This window comes from Lichenostomus cassidix, chromosome 3 (genome assembly GCF_008360975.1).
Source record: "Lichenostomus cassidix isolate B80296 chromosome 3, HeHo_3.0, whole genome shotgun sequence".
Classification (NCBI taxonomy): domain Eukaryota; kingdom Metazoa; phylum Chordata; class Aves; order Passeriformes; family Meliphagidae; genus Lichenostomus; species Lichenostomus cassidix.
Window position 1 is genome coordinate 7,349,474 of NC_139483.1, and position 25,656 is coordinate 7,375,129.

The following is a 25,656-nucleotide window of genomic DNA, read 5'->3' on the forward strand; positions in this document are numbered from 1 at the left end:
CTACAAGTGGATTGTCTCTTGTGCAGTGCAAGACTGCTGTTCTTTAATGTGTGGAAATAAAAGCATTTTCAAAAGACTGAAAGAAATAGAAGATAAAAGTAACAAAAGATGTACTTTAAGAGAAGGTTTAGAGAAAAAAGAAGAGTGAACAATATTTTTTTCTGTTCAGTATTTTTTAAAATAGTATTTTTAACTTGTCTGTTATCCAAAAGCCAGGTGAAAGAGATGCATTAGAAAAAACTACTGATATAAATTCTGTACAGGAACAGAAGAGTGTACTTTAAATCAGATTCAAACTAATATTCATTTTGTCATTTAAGTCTCCTCTCTCAAAACATCACTTTCATTGACATGTCAGTCTCTATCTTAGGCATCAGCTAATGAAGTCCAGCCCAGCTCTGTGCACTTAATAGGAAAAATAAACCCAGGGCAAGGCAAACATGTTTTTTTACCTGAACACAGAACACATTAAAATGTGTGAGCTCACCTTTGTTGCCTGCTGAATGATGCTGTCCCACACCTGATTGGGCAGCAACATGTACTTTTCTATCAGATGCTCCTGCACAGTCTGGTCTGTCTGTGCCCCAATCATGTATCCAACTGCTTCATAAAATGTGTGCACCTGATGGGAACAGCAACAAACATGGAGGTTAAAAAGGACCAAGAGAAAACTCAGTTTTACCAGACACATTTCAACTGTGGACCGGCTCCCAACAATCCTGAAAATACCTTTTTCCAGGTGCCAGACTCACTCTGCCTGAAGTTTCAGTACATTAGTGCAGGTGCACACTACTCTCATTTCATGAGCCATGGCCTCCCCAGACTAATTTCCCTTTCCTTTTTCAAAAGCAGTGGATTTTGTATTTTCCCTTTTTGGACTGCTCCTCACCCCCTCTTTCACAAATACAAGAGCTATAGGTCTATAGTGATATAGTAGGACATTGACTTTTCACAAAGCAGAACCAAAGATAAATTCAGCGTCTTCTTTCTTTGTTAAAATATTCCAGAAATCAAAATTCCAACTAAACACACTTTAATTCTGCTTCCAAACATTTCAACTGAGATCTCAGCAATGCAATTCGACTGTGGCATTTATACCCTGACACTGTCCCTAACAAAAAACTAAGGAATGTAATTCAACCCTTACAAAAAACCTCTACATTACAATATGAAGTAACTTTGCATTGTGTACAGAATTATCCACAACCCCAAATCAAACCTACCTGTTGTGGCTGAAGGTCACAGATGATTGTATTAATATTGTTCAGGATTTCATCAATGAATGGCATGACCTCTCCCACCTGAACCTGGACAAAGTGTCGGCGGCATTTTTGTGCTATTTTGATGAAGGTATCACAAGCCATGTCCTGGACACCATCGTGGGTTTCTAAATGAAATCAAGGCAGTTACTGCTTTGTATTTTTACCCCTCACATGTCCATGTACAGGCATCTTTTTTTAAATAATTAAAACAGAAAATTAATAAAAGCAGATAATTACCATGCATAAATTCAAACAGCTTGTTGACTACTGTCTTCAAAAATTTCCAGTGAGCTCTCAAAAACCGTGGGTATTGACCTACTATATACATTATATTTGATGCAATAATGGCTTTATTGTCCTTTCCTCGCTTTTGTTCACAGAGTCCCAGGAGATCCTACAACACAAAAGATTCTTAGTTTCTCCTTCAAGTTTGTATAATTCCATTAAAAGCATTACAAGCATAACATCCTACAAGGAGCTATATTAAAGAGGGTTGCCATAATCAAGTTCAAAATCCAAACAAAGAAATAAAAACCCAAACAAGTGGGCTAAGACTGGGGTGATGCAATCATTTCAGTTTCATCCAAACCCTGATCACTGTGCTTTAAACTAAGGAATCTCCATTTTAAATATAACCAAGGATTCCTGCAGGGGGAGTTCAGCAAGCTTCACAGTAATAATACTGGCTGAGTAGCTGATAGATAATACAGACTCCACATCAAACAGAAGAAATTGAACTACATATTCTGTATGACTTAAAGCTAAATATTCTGTAAGAATCTTTGCATGACTTGTGAAAGTCCATCATTCTTGTAAAAATATTACCTAAATATTAACCAAACCTTGAGTATACACATACAGCAAAAAAAAAGATGCTAGGCTAGTTACAATCATGGGTTACTTTGCCACTCTGCTGTTTTTAATAAGCAATCCCCTTCCAGCTCTTCTGCATGCCTAAAGAGTACATTTCATCATAAACTAAATTTTATCTAATGAAAAGGCTACTTAAATCAATGCATTGTTCATAGCTAACTTATTTATCACCCCTAAATTCAGGATGTAAGATTTCCCATTAATTTATTATTCCCCTGCATCCAAGGCAGCTTTCTAAGATCACAGAGCAGTACCTCTGCAAGCTTGGTTTCTTCAGCATAAACTGAAGTGTGACCAAGCTGTTAGTTCTGCCCCACCATACCTTAATTACTGTAACCAGGAATCTCTTTTCATCTTCTTCATGCATGGCACCGCTGATGGAGCCGATAGCCCAGCACAGGGTGTTCAGATTTTTCCATGACCACTCAGTTCCATTCACTTGATTGTGAAGTTTTTCAGTCATAATTCGTTCCGTGTCTGCATAATCCAGATGTGTGAGATAAACTGGAAGACAACAGTGTGGAATGTTTTAAAGCAGCAAGCTGGATCTCAGCTCCGTAAGCTACATAAAAAAACCACTGAAGCTGTCAGGTGCAAGTGTAATAGTTCTCTCCTAAAGTCAGAACAGCATGAGGTAATAACTGAGGCAAAAATTTGTTAAAACTATTTTATAGATGGATAATAGATTGTGTTGGAATCTATGTTTATTCTAAGAGGTCTCAGCAAAACATACCATGCAGGTGATGTGAAAGGCCTAAATCAATGCATGTCCCTCACGGTGCCAAGGCAAATTATTATCAAAAGGCATCTGTACTGATGCTCTATAGGGAATACAGGATTGGCTGCCTATAGGGGACATTATACAGTGTGCAAGCCCAGGCATTTTGTTCAGCTCTGTGTTGTAGTGTCACCACATTTGCTGGTTGCAATAAACCACAATTAAAGCAGAGCTGATGCTCCTGAAGAGGTCCAGGTGGAAGAAGTATCACAACTCAGTCACTTGCATCAGCCTGTAATAGGATTAGTGTCTCCAATATAAAACTCTAAATCCCAGCAAGTGAAGAGCAATTTAAGGCCAGGTTCAGAAATAGATTTTTACTGTACCACAGAATACAGCTTCCACCACATTCTCCCTTTTTTTTCCCCAAGAGAATCTTATAGGTAATACAACATAACCAATGTAAACCCAACCTGCACTTTCATATAAATAACCTTGTATCTGGCAATGCAATTTAGGCTCAGAATATACAGTAATTGTTTCATAAAACAAAAATGTTTTTCTCATTCCACACGAAAACGTATTACAACAATTAAACACTGGCTATACCTAAGTCCCAAGTAGAAAGGTGAGAATAAAAATACCCACATACACTTTGCATCTCACAGCTTTCTCACACATATTTTCCTAGGACATAAACCTGTTGCTAAACACTCAGTGTTCCCATCTGCATTTGATAAAATAAATTTAATATTGAAGGTCTAATGTCCTAAATATCTGACAATTCTACTCCGTTTGCTCCCTCAAGTTGCAATCAGGACTCTTGGTATTTTTTTCCTGCCTCAAAAAACTCGTTATCACTACAATACCCAAGGACAAAAACTAAATAGTGTATTACTACTCCACCAAGTTATAAAAAACTACATGCTTCAAACAGAAAACTTCAGAGCAGCCACTGCTTCCTCCCTTTCCAGTCAGTGTAGTACTCCTTGCTGATAACCATCTCACCCACACAGTAATTCAGATCCTAAGATAACACACTTAACATACTGAGGCAGCTGCACAGACCCACAGCACACAAACTGCAGCCAGTTCACTTACCCAACGTTTCTCTCATATTTTTATACAAGTTTATGGAATCTGTATCCTTCATGAATTCCCGTACTACCTCCCCTTGATCATTTTCCACAACCAGGACTTCTTCAGGCTTGGCCATGCGGCTGACCATGAGCAATCGCACCTGGAGGAAGTTCAAAGTGCATCAAACTCCAACACCAACACACTCCCAGCTCCACAAGTGGCTCCAGAGCACTCTGCTCAGGCAGCCTCAAGCATAGAAAGGTTATATCCAGCTATAGAGAAATGTCAACTAACAAGCCATTAAGGATAGAGCCTGGTGACTTCCTCCAATGAACAAGCTGAGTACTTAAAACTCCAACCTATATAAGTATTTATAGTTTCCAGAGGTTCAAAATGCTTATGTCGTATTAGAGGTCTTTTAAAGGTCACTTTTCCCAAACAGACAGCTTTTCCTCCAACTAACACTTCAGCTTTTGTGTTTAAAGAAACTGGTTAATACAGATTTATTTTAAAATTCAGTATCTTAAAAAAGCTGAAACATCACATTAATACTCTCATTATACACCGGTATCATCTTAAAGTATTTTCACATTGATTATATAACTAGAGTTGCATCAACTATCAATTATTCAAAGAAAGGTAAGTTTTCTCATGTCACTCCTTACATGAAGCAAAATCTCTAATTCACAAACAGTATCTACATCTTTACAGTGCCTTCATTTGAGCATGGATTACCTTGGACAAAACAGGCAAATAAAGCTGTCTCCTTGGAGGAACATCAAAGTGTTGACTTCCTGAAAGCAGTGGAGAAGCAGACGTTGAGAACGGACTTTCCCTGTAGAGTTCAGCAGCTAAATGGTTCCAATACTCCAGACAAATCTTGAAAATTTCAGTTTCTTCAACTTCTGATACCAACAACATGTAATGAAGAGCCTGGAAAAAGAGTGGTTTACATATCCAATTACTGAATGTGTCTGCAGATCAAACCACATTGCTTCAAGTTCAGTTACCGAAATCCTGACCAAGTGCCAAATTAATCTAAGAGTTTAGAACAAGTGGTGTTAACACTGCAATATTACTTACAAATCAGAGTTGTGACCAGCACAGCAACTCAAAACCAAGGACTCCTGTCAATTACTGTTATTTTCAAAATGTGTTTGTATTCTTAAATCTGAAACAGCCTAAAGACATCTTAAAAAATGCCATTCCCAAACCAGTCTGTCTGTAAATTATCAAATTCACAGTCTCTGGAGCTTCTGCAAGGCATTTTCAGAACCTCAAAAGCCCTCACCAGCTGGTGTCAGTGATTGATATTCTCAAGACTGCCACTGCCACTTCGTTCTGGATCCCTTGACCCTGAAATACTGCTCCACAGAAGTCATCTACCAGAACATTTTCAACTTCTTTCCTGACAGAACAGCCAGAGCAGGCTGAGCAGGGAAAGCCACTGATGCAATTCTGACAAGCACAGATACCAACCAGGGCAATTGAAACTACACAGACAAATTTTTTTTGCCTAAGCTTATTATGCAGTCCCTGGTGAAAGATATCAAAGCAATTGCCCATTAGTGAACAAACAGAACAAAATGATAAAATCTGGAGATATTTTCATGGCTTAGGTACTACAACAGCTTAGAGCATCTTAAAAGGTAAAGACCTAATTGAGCATCTCCACCTACACTGTCAAAAGAAGGATTCAGAACAGCCATACATTAATCTTTACATTAATTTCACTAGAAATAACTTATGTAGATTCCTCTGCTAGTCTACAGAGACACAATGAATTCATGGAACAATTTCAGGAGAACTGCTACATCCAAAGTGCAGGAATTTGACACAGAATTTTTAAAGAAAACCTGTAGCTGAGTTCCATTAAACCAGAGCTTACATAAGTGAATGTTCAACCGTTTCAGGCAAGCCTAAGAACTTTTTTAAACATTTCAGCATTCTATACAAGATGGAAAGTCTTCAGAATCCAGTTTTGTAAATGTCTGTTCTGAAGAAAATTTAACAGAGCTATGCTGGACAAGAAAAAGAGGCAAATACCTAAAAAGTGCACTCCAAATCACACAGAATTGCAAAAGACATGCAACAGCTTAATCCATCTACACAGGTCTTCCTAATTCAGCCTCAGCCTAAGTAGAAACTTGAGCCTTGAGCTGTGCTCCCCTGACTCCCAAGTTATTTTAAAAGCTTACTACTTGCAAATTCAGGAATTATCTGGAACTGTTAACAGCTGCTCTATTTAAAATTAAAAAGTGATACTCCTCTGAGCCCTTCCAAATCAGTTACAATTTTATACATGCAGACAATTTTACTAATACATTTTTGGATTTTTAAACTTTTTTTTTTTTAAGAGGACTACCTCCAGAAGAAATGTTTTAAGAACACTGGCTGGAACACAGACTGGAATTTACCTTGGATTACAGCTAATCCACCTGGCAACACATATTACCCCCTCTCAACAGAATCTGGTCTCCAGGCTTAAACTGGGATGGTGTTTTTCTCCCCCTGTCTCATGGCAGTTCCTCAGCCTACAGCCTCCACAAACCTGCCCAGGGCTCGATTCTGGGCATGGGAAGTGGTGCTTCAAGGGGATATGGAGCCACTTTCACCTCCTTGCAGTGCAACAGCGGCAAAAAATTGACCCCAGAACAGCTCAACCCCAGCAAAATCGTTACTCACAATTAAAACGCCACAACTGAGAACCCTAACTTTGTATCTACCCCCACTACAGCATGAAGGAGTACCCTGAGTGTTTAAGCCTTTCCAACCCTTCACTCTTATCTGCATCTCCAATAATTGCCACAATCCCAGTGGTTTTACTGTCACAGTCACTTGGTAGGGCTCTGCCACTGGCACACACAGTCTTTATTACACAGAAACAGTATCATCCTTGAGGATTATTTGAAGTTTTCCAGTTAAGCTTTGGGAAACAGCAAACTAGGTAAGGAGTGCATAAGGATGGCAGAACAACCCTACAGAAGGTACTGGACCCTAGAGAGCAGCTCTGGGTGCTCAATGAAAACAGTGATGAACTCATAGCAACACACCTTCATATGAGAGCTAAACAAAAAATGGGGTATGTGAAGACCCATGGAAAAAGAATCTATTCATTTACTTTGAAGCACTGTTTGACACTTCCACGGAGGAACAACTAAGAAGAGGGAGAGACATAATTAAATCTTCAGACATTGTGCTGGTAAAGGATCACTGAAAACAGAATGCCATTGAACCATACTAGGAAACATTTTGAAGAGATTTTGTATTTGTGATTGGTTTTCTCTTACACACTTTAGGTACAACGATCTAGAAATTATATTAATATCATGCCCTTGGAGCATGAGAACATACCTGCTACATTTTTATCCAGATAAACCAAGCAACTTACCTCCATTAGTGTTTCCCTCAGATTTAATCTTTTTTCTATAAGTAGACCATGTTCCTTGAGGAACGTGCAGAGGAACAAACTGAGATTCTGAATGAAGTTCTGTTCATCATCTTTTCCATTCGAGTATGCAAGTCGGATATTGGTATTTAAAGGAAGCATCTAATGCAAAGAACACAGACATCAAGAATTTCCCTTTTTATACACAACAACTACTGTGCATTAGCAAGTATCTTGTTCTTTTGTTTTTAATGAAGAACCTCAAAGATGGACCAACATTGCAAGGAGAGCAAAAGACTCAAAAAACCACTTAGAATACAAATACAATGAGCAAAAGCCTCATGTACTGAATCTGAACTGCTCAGAGGGGAACCATCCAATTATATAAATTTGATGTATGGCTTTATATGAGAAATGTTTCTATCTGTTCCAAAAATTAAAGAGCAACTTGCAGAAGTTAGGTCAATTTATGTCTTGAGACACATAGGACATATTTCCCCCATCAGACAGCCCAAGTGCTCAAAACACCTGTTCAATTAATCAAATCAATGCAGCAGAAATACAGCTGCAATCAAGTCAGGAAAATACACTTGGCATCTTCTGATCAAGCCAAAACTACCACCACAGAATAACTTTTCCTATCAAGAGCTCTGTAATGAATATAAACTTGTAAACTCGTCTAGGTTCTACAGAAACCAGTTTTGTGATATGAAATTCAAAGAGAGGTTTCTAAAAAACATTTACCTGTTTTAACTGCATCATGGTCAGTGTAAAAAGTGTTACAAACTGTTCTTCATACTGGCTTACACTGACACCTGCAATCTCTGTGAGGCACTTCAAAGAGACATTTCGAAACATGGGAACATTTAAGAACTATTGAGAGAAGAAAAAATACAGAGTATTACAGAAGTGTTGCACAACTTTTCTGCAACTTGAATTTAAATTTAAAGAGCTGTAATTTTTTTGCAAGAGTACCTTGTATATTAGTGTGCTGATTAACTTGGTCTCAAATATATATCCCAGAGGAATCCAGTTCAGAAATCGTAGCAAAGTTTCCAAGGTTGCATGGACTAAGGGAGCGTTTTGGGAGTTTTCCTGTGAACGACCATTAGAGTTTATGACATTGTGACACTGTTAGGCACAAAGGGGGGAATTTTGAAAACACCATTGAAGAAATATGACTTACCATCACAAACTGACACAGCTGAAATATCTGAGAGAATTCATTGCACATGCTGTAAAACAAACAAACAAAAAATTAAAACCAAGTACTTCTAGGTTCCATAAATCAAAATATCTATGCACACAAGACAGGTCCTGAAGACCTACGCCCATGGAGGCATTCAAAAGCCACCTGGCCTTTCCCCACTTTCATTGTTATAATGCATATTTGAAGTAGCTTGAAGCCTGTGCCTGCAATACCTGGCTAAGGAAATACTATCAATCAATGCTGAATGCTCTGTTGAAAGGGTAGAAACCATCAGTCAACAGATGCTACTTGCAGCAAGGTACAAATCCCTATGTGTACAAAATGAAGTCAGGAATCCCCTAGGAGTACTGCTTCAAAGAAAAATCAGTAACCCTCTTGGGCTCAGGAATGGAATTACACAGCTGTAGGTGCTCACACAAGAGGTCCAAGTGAGAACAACCATTCAGCAGCAAATACAAAATCTACCCTATTCAGTAAGATTTAAACAGATACACTTGCCTGTCTTTCAAATGCTTAGCTTTTACTTGAGTGATCTGGCCACTGGAAAAATCAAACACTTCTTCACTCAGCAGTTTCAGGATCACCATGTTGTTCTGACAGAGGCTCTCACTGGTCCTGCTGGCTCCCACAATATCGCTGATAAACGTCGGCCAGTGCTTCGGCCACTCCTGTTTCAGGATCTGCAAAGTGAAGCAGCCACATGTGAGACACACAGCAAAGCCAGAGACTTTGTAACAATAATTAAGATGTTATGAACTCTGGCTTACCTGAACAAGAATCATATTCAGTTTCCCAATATACACTTTCTCTTTCTGGGGAACAGAAGAGAAGAGTCAGGTTTTGCATAACACTCCCCTCCCTCATCCTCCCCTGAGAATTCTTCACTTACTTCTACACACGTTGGGTCAGATGAGGTCTTGATAATTAGGCCAACAACGTATTTTTTAATACCTGCAGAAGAGGTAGGAATTTATTTTCAGCTATGCCAGATATCACAGATGTAGTTACAAATAGTTCTGAATTCAGATTCTTTATGTTTTTTAAAAGAGAAACACCTCTAAGGACCCCATAAACATGTGTCAGTGAGCATCCTTCTTGTGTGCTACATGGAAAAAACACACCTTTATCAATCCTGACAGGATATTTTAAATGTACAAAATGGCTTTACACTTTAATTATTTCAATAAACCACAAAGAAAACAGACTAAGGATTAGAGTGTCCTTGCAATAATTTGTACCAGATCAAAGTGAGCTCCATGAATAAACAGAACTTCCTAAGCATGACTCCAGTTTTAATGTCAAGCTCGCTGAAACTGCACTGAAAGCTTTGCTACATCACCTGCACTGCATGTAGAATTCAGAGCATTCAGAGATGCTCCAGTCTACTAAGGTAATCCATTCTAAAGACAAGAATTTCTTTGCACAGTATTTCAAAGTCAAACACTGTGCCAGAGCTTAGCATAGCTTCCCCTGTGCAATCTTACAAGACCAAAACTTAAAACTTCATTCACTAATACAGCACAATTCATTTGAGTGTGAACTACTACAGCACTTCTGTAGCACATAAGGATTCTGTAAGTCCACAGACTCTTAATAAATTCTACTTTATTGCTTTTTCTTTGCTTTGCTTATATTGGCAATTGGGCAAGCGGGGGCACACAGTGTGTTTAAATCACTCATTTTGTTGTGTTCCTTCTACAAATGTTTTTGAATTATTTTAGAGTTTTCAGCTCCACCACCACAGAACCAAACAAACCCCAACCACTGTAGGAAGCTACAAAGCCCCAAGTCTCATTTTGCCACCTAACCCTCAGCTCACTCCTAATTACTTGATCCGCAGAAACAATGACTTTCCAAGTGACAATATCCATGTCTAAAACCCTTCTGCACAGGAACACCTGACTGCCAGGAAAAGGCACGCAGAGGGCCTGGAGTCACGACCCAGGTGAACATTGCAGGAGTTCAGCTCTGACACCACACTTCAAACTGGGCAAGTGTTCTCTTGTCATAAGGAAGTCTGAGAATTGGTGGATGCTTTGCTATTCAAATTTGTGAACCCAAAAATCTCGTTTCAATCATTTCTTCAACAAGACAAGTCAGCTGACTCACACAGACAACATGCATATGCTGAAGGCTTCAGAAGTTGTCACTTTAAGGAGAAGAATGTCTTCTGTTGAAGACATAATCCACAGCTTGTGTTTTAAGTTTTAAAGCTTGTCTAAGACTTGACCAAATTTAGTATTTTTTTTTCCTTTTCAGGCTTAAGCAACAGGATTAAAGGGGACAGTTTATTAATTGCATCCTCGTGAAATCTGGAAAAACTAGATCCAGACTTTGAGCCATTAGATACATACTAGACAGGAGCTGTTCTACAGGTAGTTCCAATTACAAGTGGAGCTATTCATCATCATCAACTGGGATCAATCCACATTTCTCCAGGAGAATTGTCATTAATAAAGTAAGTATCACTGTCAGTCACTGGGTAGGAGTTATTACCAAGCACTCGTCTGACATCATAGGCCTAACCTGGTATTTTAAAGCTAAAACCCACATTTTGCTGAAGCATTACAGTAATTCACAAATGAGATATGAAAGCCCCCAAAATAATATGGAAATAGAATTGCAGTGCCAGAAACTAGACTATTATAACAATCTGCCAAACCACTAAGGGAAGCCTACTGTTGCAACTCTTTGCATTTCAAAAAGGAATGAAAAAGTTAATGCTGTTCTTGGAGTTCTGACTGCAAATCCATGGTATTTTCCATCTTGCTGCATCAATAGTATTGTGCTATTCAGTAACAACTTGAATATTGTGCTGCCATTGATCTGGCCTTGAGACCAGCAGAGAACAGCTGCTCTGCTCCACAGCTCCTCCACTTAAAAAAAAAAAAAAAAAAAAAAGCTGGTGACCACAGCTCAAAAGACAACCTAAAAAGTTTGCTCCTTTTCACACATCATGCTGCAGGCTCCTGAGGTCATCCATCCAATGAACAAAGTCATAGTCTTAAACCCTTAAAAGCAGCAACTATCCAACTGTCTAATGCTCTTTTTGGCTCAGATGTCATTTTCTACTTTTTCTTTTTTTACTTCAAGTGTTGAGGTTTCTGCTCCATATTTAATCACTCATTTCTTGATCATTCCATAGGAAAGGTAATTCTCAGCAGACCAAATATATATCAAATTTATATTCTGGTGAAAATCAACCCATAGGCTCATTACTGTTTTTCAGCAGCACATGTCCAAGAAACTGTTCAGGGGTAGCAGTCCATGGGATAAGCTGAAAGCACTTTGTATGGGGAACTTAAATGGAAGTGTTATGTTAAGGAGGAAGGCACAGGACACACACAAGCCCCACAACCACTGCCTAGACGGTCTCCTCCCATCACAGAAGCAGCTGAAGAAGTCTTGAAGATGCCAACACCACCACTGCCAAGTTCAGGCCCTTCACTGAGCCAACAGGAAGAGACAGTGCTAGAAAACAGACTTTCAGTAAAGCAAAACAAAAGCCACACCAACCACAACACCCAGGACACACAAAATGTTCTTCAAAGATCATCTAACCTTACAACTGCACTGATCTCAGGACATCCTGCAACCAAAGAGAGCAGATCCTGCTCCAGGCCTGGACCAGCCCCACCGTTGGCATTTTCTGGATAGCCAAGCCCAAGTACTTTTGTGCCAAGTACCATAAAAAGGATGATAGAGCAAGGGCATGAACTCGAGGCCTTTTAGAACATTCCTGGATGTGCATTAGATACTCTCATCCTTCTGAGAAAGCTGCCCCTTGACAGACAGGCAAACATCCAGTAAAAGGGAAACACTTCCTGGAGGGAAAGTTGTTCTCCCAAGTGACCTGAGCTATGCAATGCTTGGAGTGGAACTGGAGCAGCGAGCAATGTCACGTTATCCAACATGAGTAATTTCTGCAGCCTGAACTTGAGGAAATATCCCACAGTTTAACCTTTGGATGTGCTCTAGGAAGGCATTCCCTCTCCTGTACTCTCTGTACCCTGAGCACAGGAGTTCCTGTCACAGCCCAGTACAGCAGGTAAATAACCATGGACACAATCAGCAAACACACACCTGCAACAAACCCACTTCTTGTCCTCAAGGCACATAAGCACAGCCTTCTGTGCAGTCACAGAGCACAAGCATTTAGCAAGTTTCAAAATTATTCTAGCTGGTGCTGCAGAAGCAAGCTCACTCTAATTTACTAAAATTAATAAAGTCTCTGCTTGTATTAAAGAATAATAGGCATAAATGAATCAGGTGGGCAATGTAACTCAGCAAATTAACATTATTTTGTAATCAAAATTAGAATTTCAAATGCTAAAGCTGAGTTGTCCCCTCTGGGGACATTTGTATGCATACACACTTACACGGAACTGTTTAGTCCCAAAATGTGATCAAAATACCGTCTTATTTTTAGTTTTAAGAAACAATGCTTTCCCATACAGTCCCACAAATCATCCTTCCCCCTTAGTGGTGAACCAAATCAATCCATAATATATTTGCTTTTCAACAGAAATCTCATGAAAACTCTGAAAACAGGCACAGAGTTTGTCTTCACACACATACACACACCCAAGTGCCATGTAGCTCATCCCCCCTTCATTACAGAGAACCAAAGAAACATCTTCCTCATGAAGCAGGCCAGGATTTCCATTAAAATATCTCATCACCGCACAGAAAAACCTCCTCTACACCAGCTTCCACTGCATCAAAAGCTTTACACTCAACTCCAGGATCTTCCTGGAAAACACTGAACTGCATCTTCACTTTTTCATTTCAGAATGAGAAAAGTTGTCCAAGCAATTTGTGTTTCATAATGAAGAAGTGCTTTATCCATTCCAACTCCAAACACTCCAGACAAGCTCGCTCTGTTCGGAGGAACAGTAATTCATTTCACAATGCAGGATTAATGAAACCTATCACTGCACTGAAGACCAAAAAGCCTTTCTTTCCAGGCAGGTTTTCACACTGCCACAGAAAATCCTTTTGAGACCACAGCACTTTAATCAAATGCCATCCTTTCTGAGTATTATTAAACAATCAGCTCTAAAGAATATTGGAGTTTAAAGCAATTTAGTATCACACCTTAATAAGCTGAGAACTTCAACTGGAGAAGAATGCCACAATACCCTGGCAATCAGCCAAGTTCAGCACTGCCTTGGATGTTCTGGAATACATCACCCAACTCAGAGAGGCCTGAATGAAAACCACATGACATCATCTGTGTACCTGTAGGAGCCATTCCAAGCACTCTGCTGAGGACTGAATAAATCACACACAGCAGGGCTAACCCATTGCTGGGGGCTATGACCAAACATGTCTCAAGGCTGAACATGCAGGCCAGGCATCTGATTTAAGTGAATTTTACCTCTTCTGTCAGCCATAAACTCCACTTTTGTCTACAAAAGCAATTGGTCCAAACTGCTAACTCCAAAAGCAAACCAAATATCAGGAAGAATAAAAAGCAGAGTAATCACGTCAGTACTTTAGAATTGTAAATTGATTGTTTTGCCCAATGCCTGTTTCAGAATTGCAGAAAGATAAAAATGAACTCTTCAAAAGTGCTTACTAACAACAACACCTGAGGAAGAGAAAGCTATTTTACAAAACTTAAAAGGTAGCAGGGCCAGAAAAGCTCAAACCCAAAAGCTATTTTAAAACAAAAGCAAACTTCAGAACAGAGTTCCAAGTCTGAAGAACACATCTGAAGAAAACATTTTCCTCCTTGGATTTGAAATTCCAGGCTGGAAGCTGAAACCTCAAAGCATTCAGACAGAAGCAGTAAGAAACCTCTGGCTAACCTCAAGGCCCAACAAGTCATTCTGATGTACAACTTGTTAAAAACAACTAAAAAAAAAAAACTGCAAGAAAAAATTACAGTTCAGGTTCCAAAATTGACAACACTGCTTTATTTCTCCCCCAACAAGTTTCAGGGAAGTTGTTTCCAAAACTTTTTTTATTCACTCACCATTTAATTCAGGTCTGCTCTTGACTTTAACTCTTAAGCACTGCTGTTGCTACAAAGGGGGAACAGTATTTTTCTCACAAATACATTTCTTTTCCTCTTAACCAATAGTAAGATTTGTCAGCTGTATTCACTGCAAAAACCAACCAGACATGCAGAAGACATCTTCAAGACATTAAGATAAAAGGTAAAACTTTGAAATCTGCATGACTTGCTTTGCATGTCACTAAGCATTCCTTTGTATACTCAGTTTCAGTTTCCTGCACACACATTCCACTAGCAACACTTCAAACAGGAAAATCCTGTCAACCGAAGAATGGCTGGAGTCAAGGAAACCTCAATTTAACCAGCCTTACTATCTCCCAGGTAATCAAGCCACCTGAATGAGCTCTGCAGCAGTGCTTTTGTACCAGCCAGTATTATCAGCCAAATAAAAAAAATTAAAAAACAACCACCACAGACCAGATCAAACTGGATTAGAGATGAAACAGATTCTCCCTCCTACACCACTGAGGCCAAGCTGGATAAAATGCCATGGGTACAGTAAATACATTTGGTTCCTCTTCTACCACACAAGTAAAAGCCAGCTAACCCAATTTCCCTAAAACAGGATTAAAGTCAATTTCTCAATTTCAGTTTGGCTGTGTGCACGGGAAAGTGTTTTAAAAGCTGAACAAACAACACACTTTTTTAAATATAAAGGGGTTTGTGTCCACTGGAGCTTTCATAGGTATGCAAGTCAGGAAAAGTAAGAATAGAATACTTCAAGATGATTACACAACTACAGACAGAAACTTTATTTTGCCTTGTAATATATGGAGTTATTGCATCTTCTCAGGTGCAGGAACCACTCCAACACCACTGTCACTGTTAGAGATAACATGACCCAAAGCACAGCCAGCAGCACCCTCACCCTATTTCTCAGCTCTCCTATGCATTAAGAGTATGAATTTTAAGACTTAATTCCTGAATTACATGCTGTATTTGGCACTTGTTCAGTTCCAAACTGTTAAGTCCATCCCTGTCACATCTATTCTACTATACCTCCCTTCACCAGTGGGCAATACTCTCAACTCCTTTTCCTCCTGCTCTGCTCCCACAGCCAAAAACTTTAGGAAAACAACCCCCAAGTGCTGAAACTAAGTGCTCAAAGTCAAGAATGTAACAAAATATGACTAAGCTGAGATACTCCAATAATTAAAAGCACAAAGAACAGTTAACTTCAGCTAACTGCGGTGCTCTTCTAGTTTCTCAAAAGGGCATAGCTGTGTCTGAGCCTCAGCTGACGCTGTTCCCCAGAAACCTCCAACAACAGAATGAATGGAAACTTCACTTTCAGTTTTACTTTCAGAGACAGCTACCCTTTGTCAACCTATAGTTGGAAGGAATGGGGGAAAGGCAAGAAGAGGAATAAGCACAGAACTCTCTCTATGCATTTTTCATCAACAATTAATATTCTTTTTTAATTAATATAGTTTCAGAACCTAAGCACTGGCAGTAAAAATTTAAAGCATGTCTCAGCATAGTTAATAAAAGCTCACAGCAGAACACAGAAATTTGGAATACTTTTAGTTAGTTCCAAAACCGGCTTTTAGTAAAAAGCCAAGTATGGAATGGTGACAACATTCAATGTCAAGAATTTAACGTGGTTGCACTTAAAGTTCTGAAGTCCAAGCTGTGATGACTTGACAGCCAGCCATGTGAATAAGCACTAACCCTGTACCACAGGGGTACCTCCATTTGCTGCAGCCAATGCCTAAAAGTCAACAACATTGCTATAGCAGAGGGAAAAACACATAAACCAAACACAGCGGTTCTTTTAAGACTTCCAGCTTGCTGGCATTGATGGAAAACGTGGAGTTATCCTACACTGCACCAATTACAGCAATCTGCCTGTATATGCACTGACATGAATGATACCCAACTGCACAGTATCTCATTGTCAAACAGAATGAGTGACCATCCATAGGTAAGAAAACACATTTACTTAGTGCTTCTACCTTAAAATCATTGTAAATGCTCATGATTCCGAAAGAATTACACAAATCTACAGATGGTAACAAGTGGACCACAGAGACTACTAGATAATGACTCTGAACATTGCTGGGGCTGCACACAGAGCTCAGAGATGGTGAAGAAACTCTCCTGTGCCATGTAGAGAGAATCAAAACCTCTAGCTCAAAGCCAGGGGCCCACTGCAGATGTCTCAAAACTATCAGTCAGATCCCATTCCCAAATTTACAGAATTTCAGCTTTCACCAACCCACTGAGGCCACGATCACAAAAGGGAAAGATGTGGTTTCACCATTCAAGAGCTCAGGTGGTCAAAACACATGACAGAAAGTAACTAAAATTGTGTAATTTAAGCTGAAAATTAGAGACTAACAGTCAATCTCAGTTAATACACAAACTTACGAGGGAAATACAAAAATCCCTCCCTACCTTCGCACTGGTTCCTTGGAAGAATCTTCCATCTTGTTTTTATCACATTTTCCAAGATTTGGAGTCCATAATACTGAAATTGGAGAAGGACAAAATGTGAGTACATTACTGTAGGACTAACTAAATTGCAGGACTCTCATTCAATCAGACATTCACACTTAACATCTAAGACTTCAAGATTATTAAACTAACAATTTTATTTAATATATGTCTATTCACCCATTTACTGAGGTTTCATGCATTGTATTTTCTTGTTTTATTCTTGGCTATACTAAGTCCTGCTGTTTGATCATGCTCACACCAGGAGGGGGGAAAAAACAATAATGAAAAGCCCTCTGGCAGACAATTTTGGCTATCTGGAAAAGTAGCAGCCAGATATGAATTTGCATCACAAATGACTGCTCCTAAGTTTGAGTATTAACCCAACCAGGCTCCTAAAATATTTAGCAGCTTGGATGGTGTCTCAATCTTCCTATTGTTCCTCTAAGAGCTGGAAAAAAAAAATCTTAACATCACATGTCCTGACACTGGCACTTCCTAGAGAAAGTATTTCCCAAACTTCACTGGTGTGTTACTTTAGGAACAGCAAGACAACCCACAGGTTTATTTAATTTCAATCCCCACCCCAATACGGCAGCTATTTCTACTATTTAAAGATGAACTTTTGTGCTCAGTCAAAGAACAACAAAAATGTGAATAAGCTCTTAGAAATCATTTTACCTTTCAGGAATTCCTTCCTATGTTCTTACCCGAAACCATTAACGTTGCAAACGGCCATTCCCTCTGCCCATTTGTCCCTACTGCCAACTCACAGTAACAGGGAAAGAAGTTTGTCATGATATGATCAAAGAACTTTAATATGTAAAACCCCATTAGCATGAATAGACAGGAGAGAAAAGGGGATGAGGAGTTTTGCATTTACTTTATCTGCAATGGATTAGGAAGAAAAAAAAAAGTCACATCAATGCCTGAAAGGTAAACTCAAGTTTTCACAGTTCCAAGTTTGGCTGAGAATAAGAGTTCCTCTTTAAAATGGTTAGTTGTTACACAAAGTAGGATCATTAGCCATTTCGACCAAAGGGATCACACAGACTTCAGTTTAATTAAAAAACACAATGTAGACTGTCCCAAACCACATTGTATTAAAAGAGCATTTTTGCTGTTCTCATCTTAACATAACCTATACATCCCTGTTCTTCTTTATCTGATCCCAGCTCCCAAGAGATTTCAGGTGCACATCCTGCATTCCCTAAATATTCTGTCCCCTTCTGAAATCTTGGGCACCAAGAAAAATTATCAATTACATAAAGTTGGCAGGGTAGTTTTATTTCCTCCATGGTCAGCAGCAAAAGCTTATCAACTAGATTTTAATCTGCAAATGGACTTAATTACATGACACAAAGGCTAAATCAAATCAAGGGAATTTTCATGAAGGAAAACGTGCAAAAACATTCTTAAGCAAAATGCTTGACAGGAAGTGATTTCAGCCATTGCTAAAAATTTACAGACACCATCTGCAACTGATCCAGGCTCACAATACAAAACATACTTACAAAAGCTCCTAACAATGTTGACTGTATGAATATTTATATCAGACAGTACTAACTTTCCTGAAGCACATCTAAACTCTAGTGAAATTTCTATGTTCTACAGGCACACACGTTAATTTTTCAGGTATCAGCCAACTAGAAATGTCCATTTTGCTTCCAAACTTTTTTCCACAAGTGAACTTATTTGGCTTTTACACCACAATGGCAAGTCTAGGGTAATTTTAAATAAACATTATATGACCAAATGAAACTTCAATGAAACACCCAACAATGGACTAAGGACAGAACTCATCTTTAGTGGGTTTTCCCCTCACTTAGAATTTCCTCGAGTCAAAGAAAAGGACAGACACCTCTAGTTATCTGCCACACCTACCCCTCATTACCTGCTCAAACATCTTATTTGGGTTCATGGACCTTAAGCTGTTCATGCTGTAAAGGTTTCTATCCATTCTTTTGTACATGTGTGACTTCAGTTCTGCCCTCTGCAGTGTCTTCTTTGCATCTTCCTCAAAGATGCCTTTTCTCTTACACCTGCATGTGACACTGAACAGCAGCAGCAGTAAAACCCCTGTGTACAACACTGACCTGTTGGAAGGGTTCCATCAGCCTCAACATCCTGCAAAGGGCCTGCTGAGGTTTTTACTTTGTTTCATTTGATTTGATAGTTCTAATTACTCTTATTTCTCTGATAAAGAGATGCACCACTGATCAAAAAAGTCACTGACACCAAAGCTCTGCCTTTCAATCAACTATTGCAACAGTACATGTAAACACAACTCTGTGTAAGACAGAAACCTTTCAAAAACTTTTGCTCCTAGTGTGCTAGTTGCTAATTGTCTACCACTAATTCATTGCCCAGTTATGAAGATGAGGGACAGGCAACAGCAAACACTCAAAAAAGCCCCATGAAATGATCCCTATGGTAGAAATTTCTATGGCACCCTTATTACTTATTTTATGCACCGAATCCCTTTCCCTCCCACCTCCCAAGAAACAAAAAACAATTGATGAACAGAATTCAGTTAAAGGGAATCAAAAGGGTAGACCTTGTGGAGGCCTGCCGTCAAAGCCTAGCTGTGTCAGTTGCACAGGAAGACACCCCTTTTCTTCCTATTACAAGCAATCAACATAATGGAACATTATGATTAATATCAGGTAGTGTTAACAGCTTTAATTAAAGAAAAAATATGATTGCATAAAAGCCAAATGTCATAGTGCATAAATTTAGCACCAAATCATTTGCAATTTATGTAAATTGAAGAATTCTTTACCTGTTGCTTTCTTTCTGTTCCTTTAATCATCTCATTTTTCACAAGACAAATTTGAGTTTTTAAAAATACTGTTGATAAATCAACTTAAACATTAGTAATGTCTGTCAGTATAAAAAGCAAAGTTTACCAGGCAAGCAAACAGGCAAACACTGTTACTTAAAGGTGCTTAAAGGTGTTACTTTGAGGAAGTTCTTTAAACTGTTTTCCCCTCAACTTCAGAGAGCAAGGAAAAAAATAAATGAACTGCTTCATGAATACCACATGATTTCAGAAACCATCCAAACACAATTTTTGCTGTTTTAACACAGTGTGTATCCAGCAGAAAAACATGCATGTCAGTTATTTGAGACAATAATCATCCAACTTAAGACAGTGAAAACACATTTTGATCATCTTTTTGGCTCAAACTTCACAGGTTTTAGGAAAAGCATTTCAAATTGTAGAAAAAGCCCTGAATGCTGCCCATTTTAGCCTCTACCATGATGGATGGATTTCCAACAGCAGTGCAAAGCAAATGTGTTCTGCGTAGTAGCAAAGAAGTGATCTTGTACTACAAACTGTGGGGTGCTTAGCCTTCACTGATTGCTCAAAACCTTGGTCTAAAAAAGGTTTGTGTTGTCTTTAACACACCTAGAGACACATTTTCTCCTCAGTTACATGCACATGGCTTTCATTATGATCACAAACAGCCAAGCACTTATCCAAGGACAAAATGTAGCTCTAGGAGACTTTTCATTACTCAGATTTATACAGACACAAAACCAATCTTGGGAACTGGCACCATGCTTGCATGTGCCTTCAAAAAATTATGTGTATCCAATTTACCTCATCCTCATAAAAAAAAGGAGAAACTCTCATCAATGTAAAAGGAGGTATGAATATTTTTTTCATTTACAGTTCTTGTTTAAAGCCAACTTTGAGAACAAGACAATTAAAAAAATGTGGTTTGAATCAAGAAAGTCTATGGCTAAAAATGAGATACCTTCCTCAAAGTTTATGAATGGAAGAAAGAGGAAAACCAAATAAATAAAAGTTAATTTGCTTACTTTGGTATTCATGTTCTGAGAGAACTCCAAAATAGTATCAACTCTTGTCCACGCATCAGGATGCTCTTTTAAGTGAGTCAACACTTCTTGTGCCATTCTTTGCTAAAAGAAAATTTGATTTGAAAAAGTGTTAGCATTAGATTATTTAAGAAGTTATATACTGTCAGTGAAGATAACAATAAGAAAAATTTCATTTCAATTACTTATCTAAGAGTTAAACAGAACTCAACCAGCAGCAACAAGTCCCTCAAGCCTCCTTCTGTGACAGCTCAAGTTTAGTAATAGCCAAATTCCAAAAGCCCATTGATGCAGGACAGTAATTACTCACTTCCACTCTTCCATACTGACTGACTCATCCAGACCAGCAGTGAACATGCAGTAATGGTACACAGTACAGGGAAAACCTACTAGGGAATGAAATTCTCTCCCCTTCCACAGTCATCTAGATAAAGTCTCATTCCAGGGCACCCAAACTTGCTAGTTCCAGTGGAATCACTCATACAAAGTGCCAGCTTTAAGGAGCACTGTGTATCATGCTGCAAAGTTGTTGATGCTGGAACTGTTGATTTTATTTTGAAGAACCACAGGAGAGCATTAGAGGTCTCCAATCCCTGAGGAGATTCTGAGGAATCCTTGGTGTAACTAACAACCTACAAAACCATAATAAAAACCTGCTGGTGGGAGGAAGGGAGCTGGTCAGGCTAATGGTTTGCTCTTCCTTGGGACTGACATGATCAATTACTGTCCTAGATACTGTGGTTTCTTGAGAAGCTCATCTGAAGCAATTACACATTGAAATAGCTGAATTCATTTTAGCCATCCTTTTCAAAAGCCTGGATGTCCACAAGCATTCTTAGGGAGCCAAGCTGATATCAGCCATTTCCAAAAGTGCAGTGTACTGATAAATCTTGCTGCAAACTGTATCCCCTACAAGCATCAGATACTACCTTACCAACAACATGGACATTTTACAACACAATTAACAGAACTTACTTGACTCTTTCACTGCACTGTAGAGCCAATTCAACAGACTTACAAAGCAGTTAAAGCTTTACTTTAGGATTAACTTCAACAGGCAGAACTTACTACAGCCACGCAGATTTCTAGTCTCATCCAAGTACATACCTGAGCTAATCATTAACTGGTGTGAAAAAGCATGTATTTTCAGTAACTTAGAAATCCAATCAACACCCAAAATCTACATACATAAAATACAAGAAACCGACAAATTTGGCATGGGATTTAAAAAAATAAAATTGGAGGTTCCAACAGAAAAAAAAACAAGGATGCCTAAACTATCTGTACAATACTACTTGCACCCCTACTTGATGTAATTGAGCACAGTGGAGCAACTGGACCAGCAAGTCTCTGCAGATTTCATATGGACAGGTACCACACAAATATTCTGTTAAAGACAACAACCAGTACAGCCATATTGTTACAGTATGACATGAGAATAAAAAAAAAAAACCAAAAAAAAAAAACCACCAAACCCCAGCACTTTTAATACATTTTAGTTTTAAGTTGGAAGGAATAGCTGTATTACTTCCAGGTTCAGTCTGAAAGTGTGTTTTTATACTGGCCTCCTGTTTGCTTCTAATACTGGTGACATATCCCAGGATCAAATTTCAACACCTACAAAATACAGACACTCAATATCCCTCTTCCAACACTGAGAGGTCTGCTCTCATACCCATGAACCCCTTTTCTGGACATCAAACCCTGCAGTTTCATAAACAGTATAAATTTAATAATAATGGTTAATCAAGAACAAAGTCTCATGGTGTTGCTGGTACCAAAAATGAATTTGCAAATAATCTTTCTGGACATATGAAGATCTAACAGACCAATGGATTTAAGAGGCTGGGATGAGTCCAGGTAAACATTTATGAGTTGCATGAAATCTCCTTAGTCATGTATTGCACTGGGGTGGGGACATTCTTTTCAGGGAACTATACCCAAAAAAGCTAAGAGAAAAAATTTTAAATCTCTAGGATAGAAAATAGCTTCTTTCTTGCCTCATATAGATCAGTAGATAACAGTTTTGCAAGCAGAGATAAGAACTAAGCAGAAGGAGGAGACAGGTGAATCTGAATGCAAGTTCAGCACAGGCCATTCAGGCTGCTTTCTAAACCTGTTTTACCCTGACATTACCCTGACCTACTCCAGGAAAACCACTGGTAATCTCCAGTTTCAATATTTTCTTTCCTCAACTTCTATTATTCCTGTCACCCTTTAGGACAGGACTTGAGCTGTCAGAGTCCACAGAGAACCATTTTTTCCTGCAGGAACTTCTGAACCCCCTGGAAGAGGGAGAAGCTCAGATTTCCTGAAGTGTGTCCACTTTGGAAATGTACTCAAATAGCTGACCAAAGTTTCATTGAGGTGACACATATTAATACATGTATTTAACAGAAGTTTATATCGTAACTCACTTCTGCCAGTTAAACACTACCTCCTAAACTTTTGCTTCTTTTTCATGAATTTTCTAAATACTGGAGACTTTTTCCAGCTGTGTTAAGTGAAACAACTTCTCACAATGCCAGAACAATGGCAATTTGATCATTGTATTTAGTGTTAATCTTTTATTACCCTTATAAACCTTCCCAACTTTTTTTACTCTCTTCAGACCAAACAATGTTATAAGCATCACCTATTCTGCAGGGCAGTAAAACATATCACAAAACAAGTGCTATAGATGTCCACACTTTTAAGGCAAAAGCTACAAGGAGTTTTCTGTCATTCAAGCACTTACAAAACTACAGCAAGTAACTATTTTTGGGACATTCAAAATGCAAATATTTAAAAAAAAAAACCATGGTATTTCAAAACCTGTCGGAATTTACACTAGTAAGCTTTTCAAAAGCACTTTTTCTTTTTTCCTAAAGGGACACAGAAAGCAAGTATAAGCAAGTATATCATTGTTTATTCTAACAGCTGGAAAGAATAGAAAAGCATCAGCTACTTTGTCCCATTTAATTCACTTATTGTTGTGCAAGACTATCTTAGTAAGAGATGCCTGACATTGAAACTCCCAATTTGTTGAGCCTGAACAATTAAAATCTGCCAGAAGAGAAACGATGCCAACACCCTTGTAGCAATACTTGCTCTCAGCATTTAAGTCTTGCTTCCAAAGTAGTTCAAGAAATAGATAAAAACAATACAAGATTCACCTTCAAGGCAATATATGCAAACACACAAATGCATAGACCCTCCATTTCAACTTATTACTTCACAATCTGAACTAAGTCCAAAGAGTGCAAGAGGAATCTGTGCAAACTGTAATGGGAAATAAAAAAGACCAGAAACAAGAAAGGAACAAACTCTCCTATTGAATATGCATGATATACTTCTTTATAAATACAAACACAGTAATAGTATCACTAAGATTTTTCTTTTAAATACAACTCTTCACTGAAACCAGCGTTAAGTTTATGGCTTCACAATCCTGTCCATGATAACAAGTAACAGGTAGCTCAGACCTTCCTGAAGAACTAAGTCAGAAAAGGTGAGCTGCAGGCAGAAGTGTCCTTACCAAGTCATATTTGCTAATAATTCTCAACAGCAAAAGGCAAGCTAGAAATGAATACTCACCAAACAAACATTTTTCCAAGTGTCACTTCAATGTGAATTCACATTTCATGTGACTGCCAGTGATATTCCAGTCACTAGCTCAGTAAATTCACTAAAATTACTGATTGTTATTGAATTGAATTGATTTTGCTCAGATGATTTGCTGTAAGATTAAACATGATCAATGATCAATAAAGGTAGGTTCCAAGTCCACCTTACCTGTGCACCTTCTCCATGGTACAAGCAGTTCACCACATTGTCCAAGAGATTGATATCCAGTTTCTGGTTAAAATCCAGCAGCTGACGAGCTGCATGGTCTGCTAACATTGTCATAATTGCTGGCATAGATTACTGCAAAATAAATTTTAAAAAATCGATCAATTCATAGGAAACTATTATCAGATGCAGCTGCAAAGCAAGTGCTTCAACTTAGCTCACTTGTCCCACTGAAACAAGATGTTTATGCTAGCAGTAGGAGATAAAACTGAATACAACACTGCTCTGATTGTGGGGCACACACAAGGACAAACTTCCCCCCACTCCCTGAAAAAATTCATACAACACTACCCCAGCTCAACTCTCAGGGTCTGCAACAGGTAAAACACAGAGTAACGGTCTGACTAGAGAATGGGCTGAGTTACCAGCACCATAGCACTTATTTCAAAGCAGCTATCAACCCTTATCACTTCCTAAACATGTTTGCTGGTAGAGAAGCCTTGTGTCACTACAACCAAAACCCAGACTGGTAATCTCAGCGAGTATCAAGTTCCCAAGGCCAACATGCACATTCAGAAGATCAGTTCCAAAAGCTTTTTAACACTTGGGGGATGGAGGTGAAACGTGATCTACACACAGAGCAAGAAATTAGCCAGAGGGCATTTTTCAAATAGTTGGGAAAAAAAAGAAAACCACCTTACAAGTTAACCACATACAAGTAAAAAATTACCACTGAAACGAAGTTGACTGAAGGCACTTTGAGAACACGAAGCAAAGGGACTGTTAAATCAGCAGGTTACTCTGTGTGCCACGTGAGATCACTTCAAACTCAAATGGAATTCTACTGGAGGTTTCAGGTCCCCTAAACCCAGGGACACATGCATTAACTCTTTGTCCTAGATAGAGCAGCCTTGATATTATGCAAAGGCAGTCAGGTGGGGTGTGCATGTAAGATTCTTTACCAGCCAGAGACTGGTGCAAGATAAAGACATTCATGAAAAGCAGCAAAACAAGCCAGAAGCCACAGAATTTCTGATTATAAGTTATGCT

The 25,656-nt window shown here is 38.7% G+C and overlaps 1 protein-coding gene across 3 annotated transcripts in view; it reads right to left on the reverse strand.

The window, feature by feature from the left end:
- XPO1 (exportin 1) overlaps positions 1 to 25,656 on the reverse strand; it is a 35,420-nt gene that overhangs the window by 6,300 nt on the left and 3,464 nt on the right. For all 3 annotated transcript variants that reach the window (XM_085054262.1, XM_085054261.1, XM_085054263.1), the window contains 16 exons: positions 24,610 to 24,741; positions 20,818 to 20,919; positions 16,951 to 17,023; positions 9,421 to 9,482; positions 9,299 to 9,343; positions 9,030 to 9,211; positions 8,508 to 8,556; positions 8,297 to 8,416; positions 8,066 to 8,194; positions 7,325 to 7,483; positions 4,669 to 4,866; positions 3,955 to 4,093; positions 2,458 to 2,639; positions 1,500 to 1,656; positions 1,224 to 1,387; positions 488 to 622 (listed from right to left, as the gene is read on the reverse strand). In XM_085054262.1, the coding sequence (XP_084910388.1) occupies positions 488 to 622; positions 1,224 to 1,387; positions 1,500 to 1,656; positions 2,458 to 2,639; positions 3,955 to 4,093; positions 4,669 to 4,866; positions 7,325 to 7,483; positions 8,066 to 8,194; positions 8,297 to 8,416; positions 8,508 to 8,556; positions 9,030 to 9,211; positions 9,299 to 9,343; positions 9,421 to 9,482; positions 16,951 to 17,023; positions 20,818 to 20,919; positions 24,610 to 24,735 (2,022 nt within the window). In that variant the 5' untranslated portion in view covers positions 24,736 to 24,741. The remainder of the gene's footprint in view (positions 1 to 487; positions 623 to 1,223; positions 1,388 to 1,499; positions 1,657 to 2,457; positions 2,640 to 3,954; positions 4,094 to 4,668; positions 4,867 to 7,324; positions 7,484 to 8,065; positions 8,195 to 8,296; positions 8,417 to 8,507; positions 8,557 to 9,029; positions 9,212 to 9,298; positions 9,344 to 9,420; positions 9,483 to 16,950; positions 17,024 to 20,817; positions 20,920 to 24,609; positions 24,742 to 25,656) is intronic.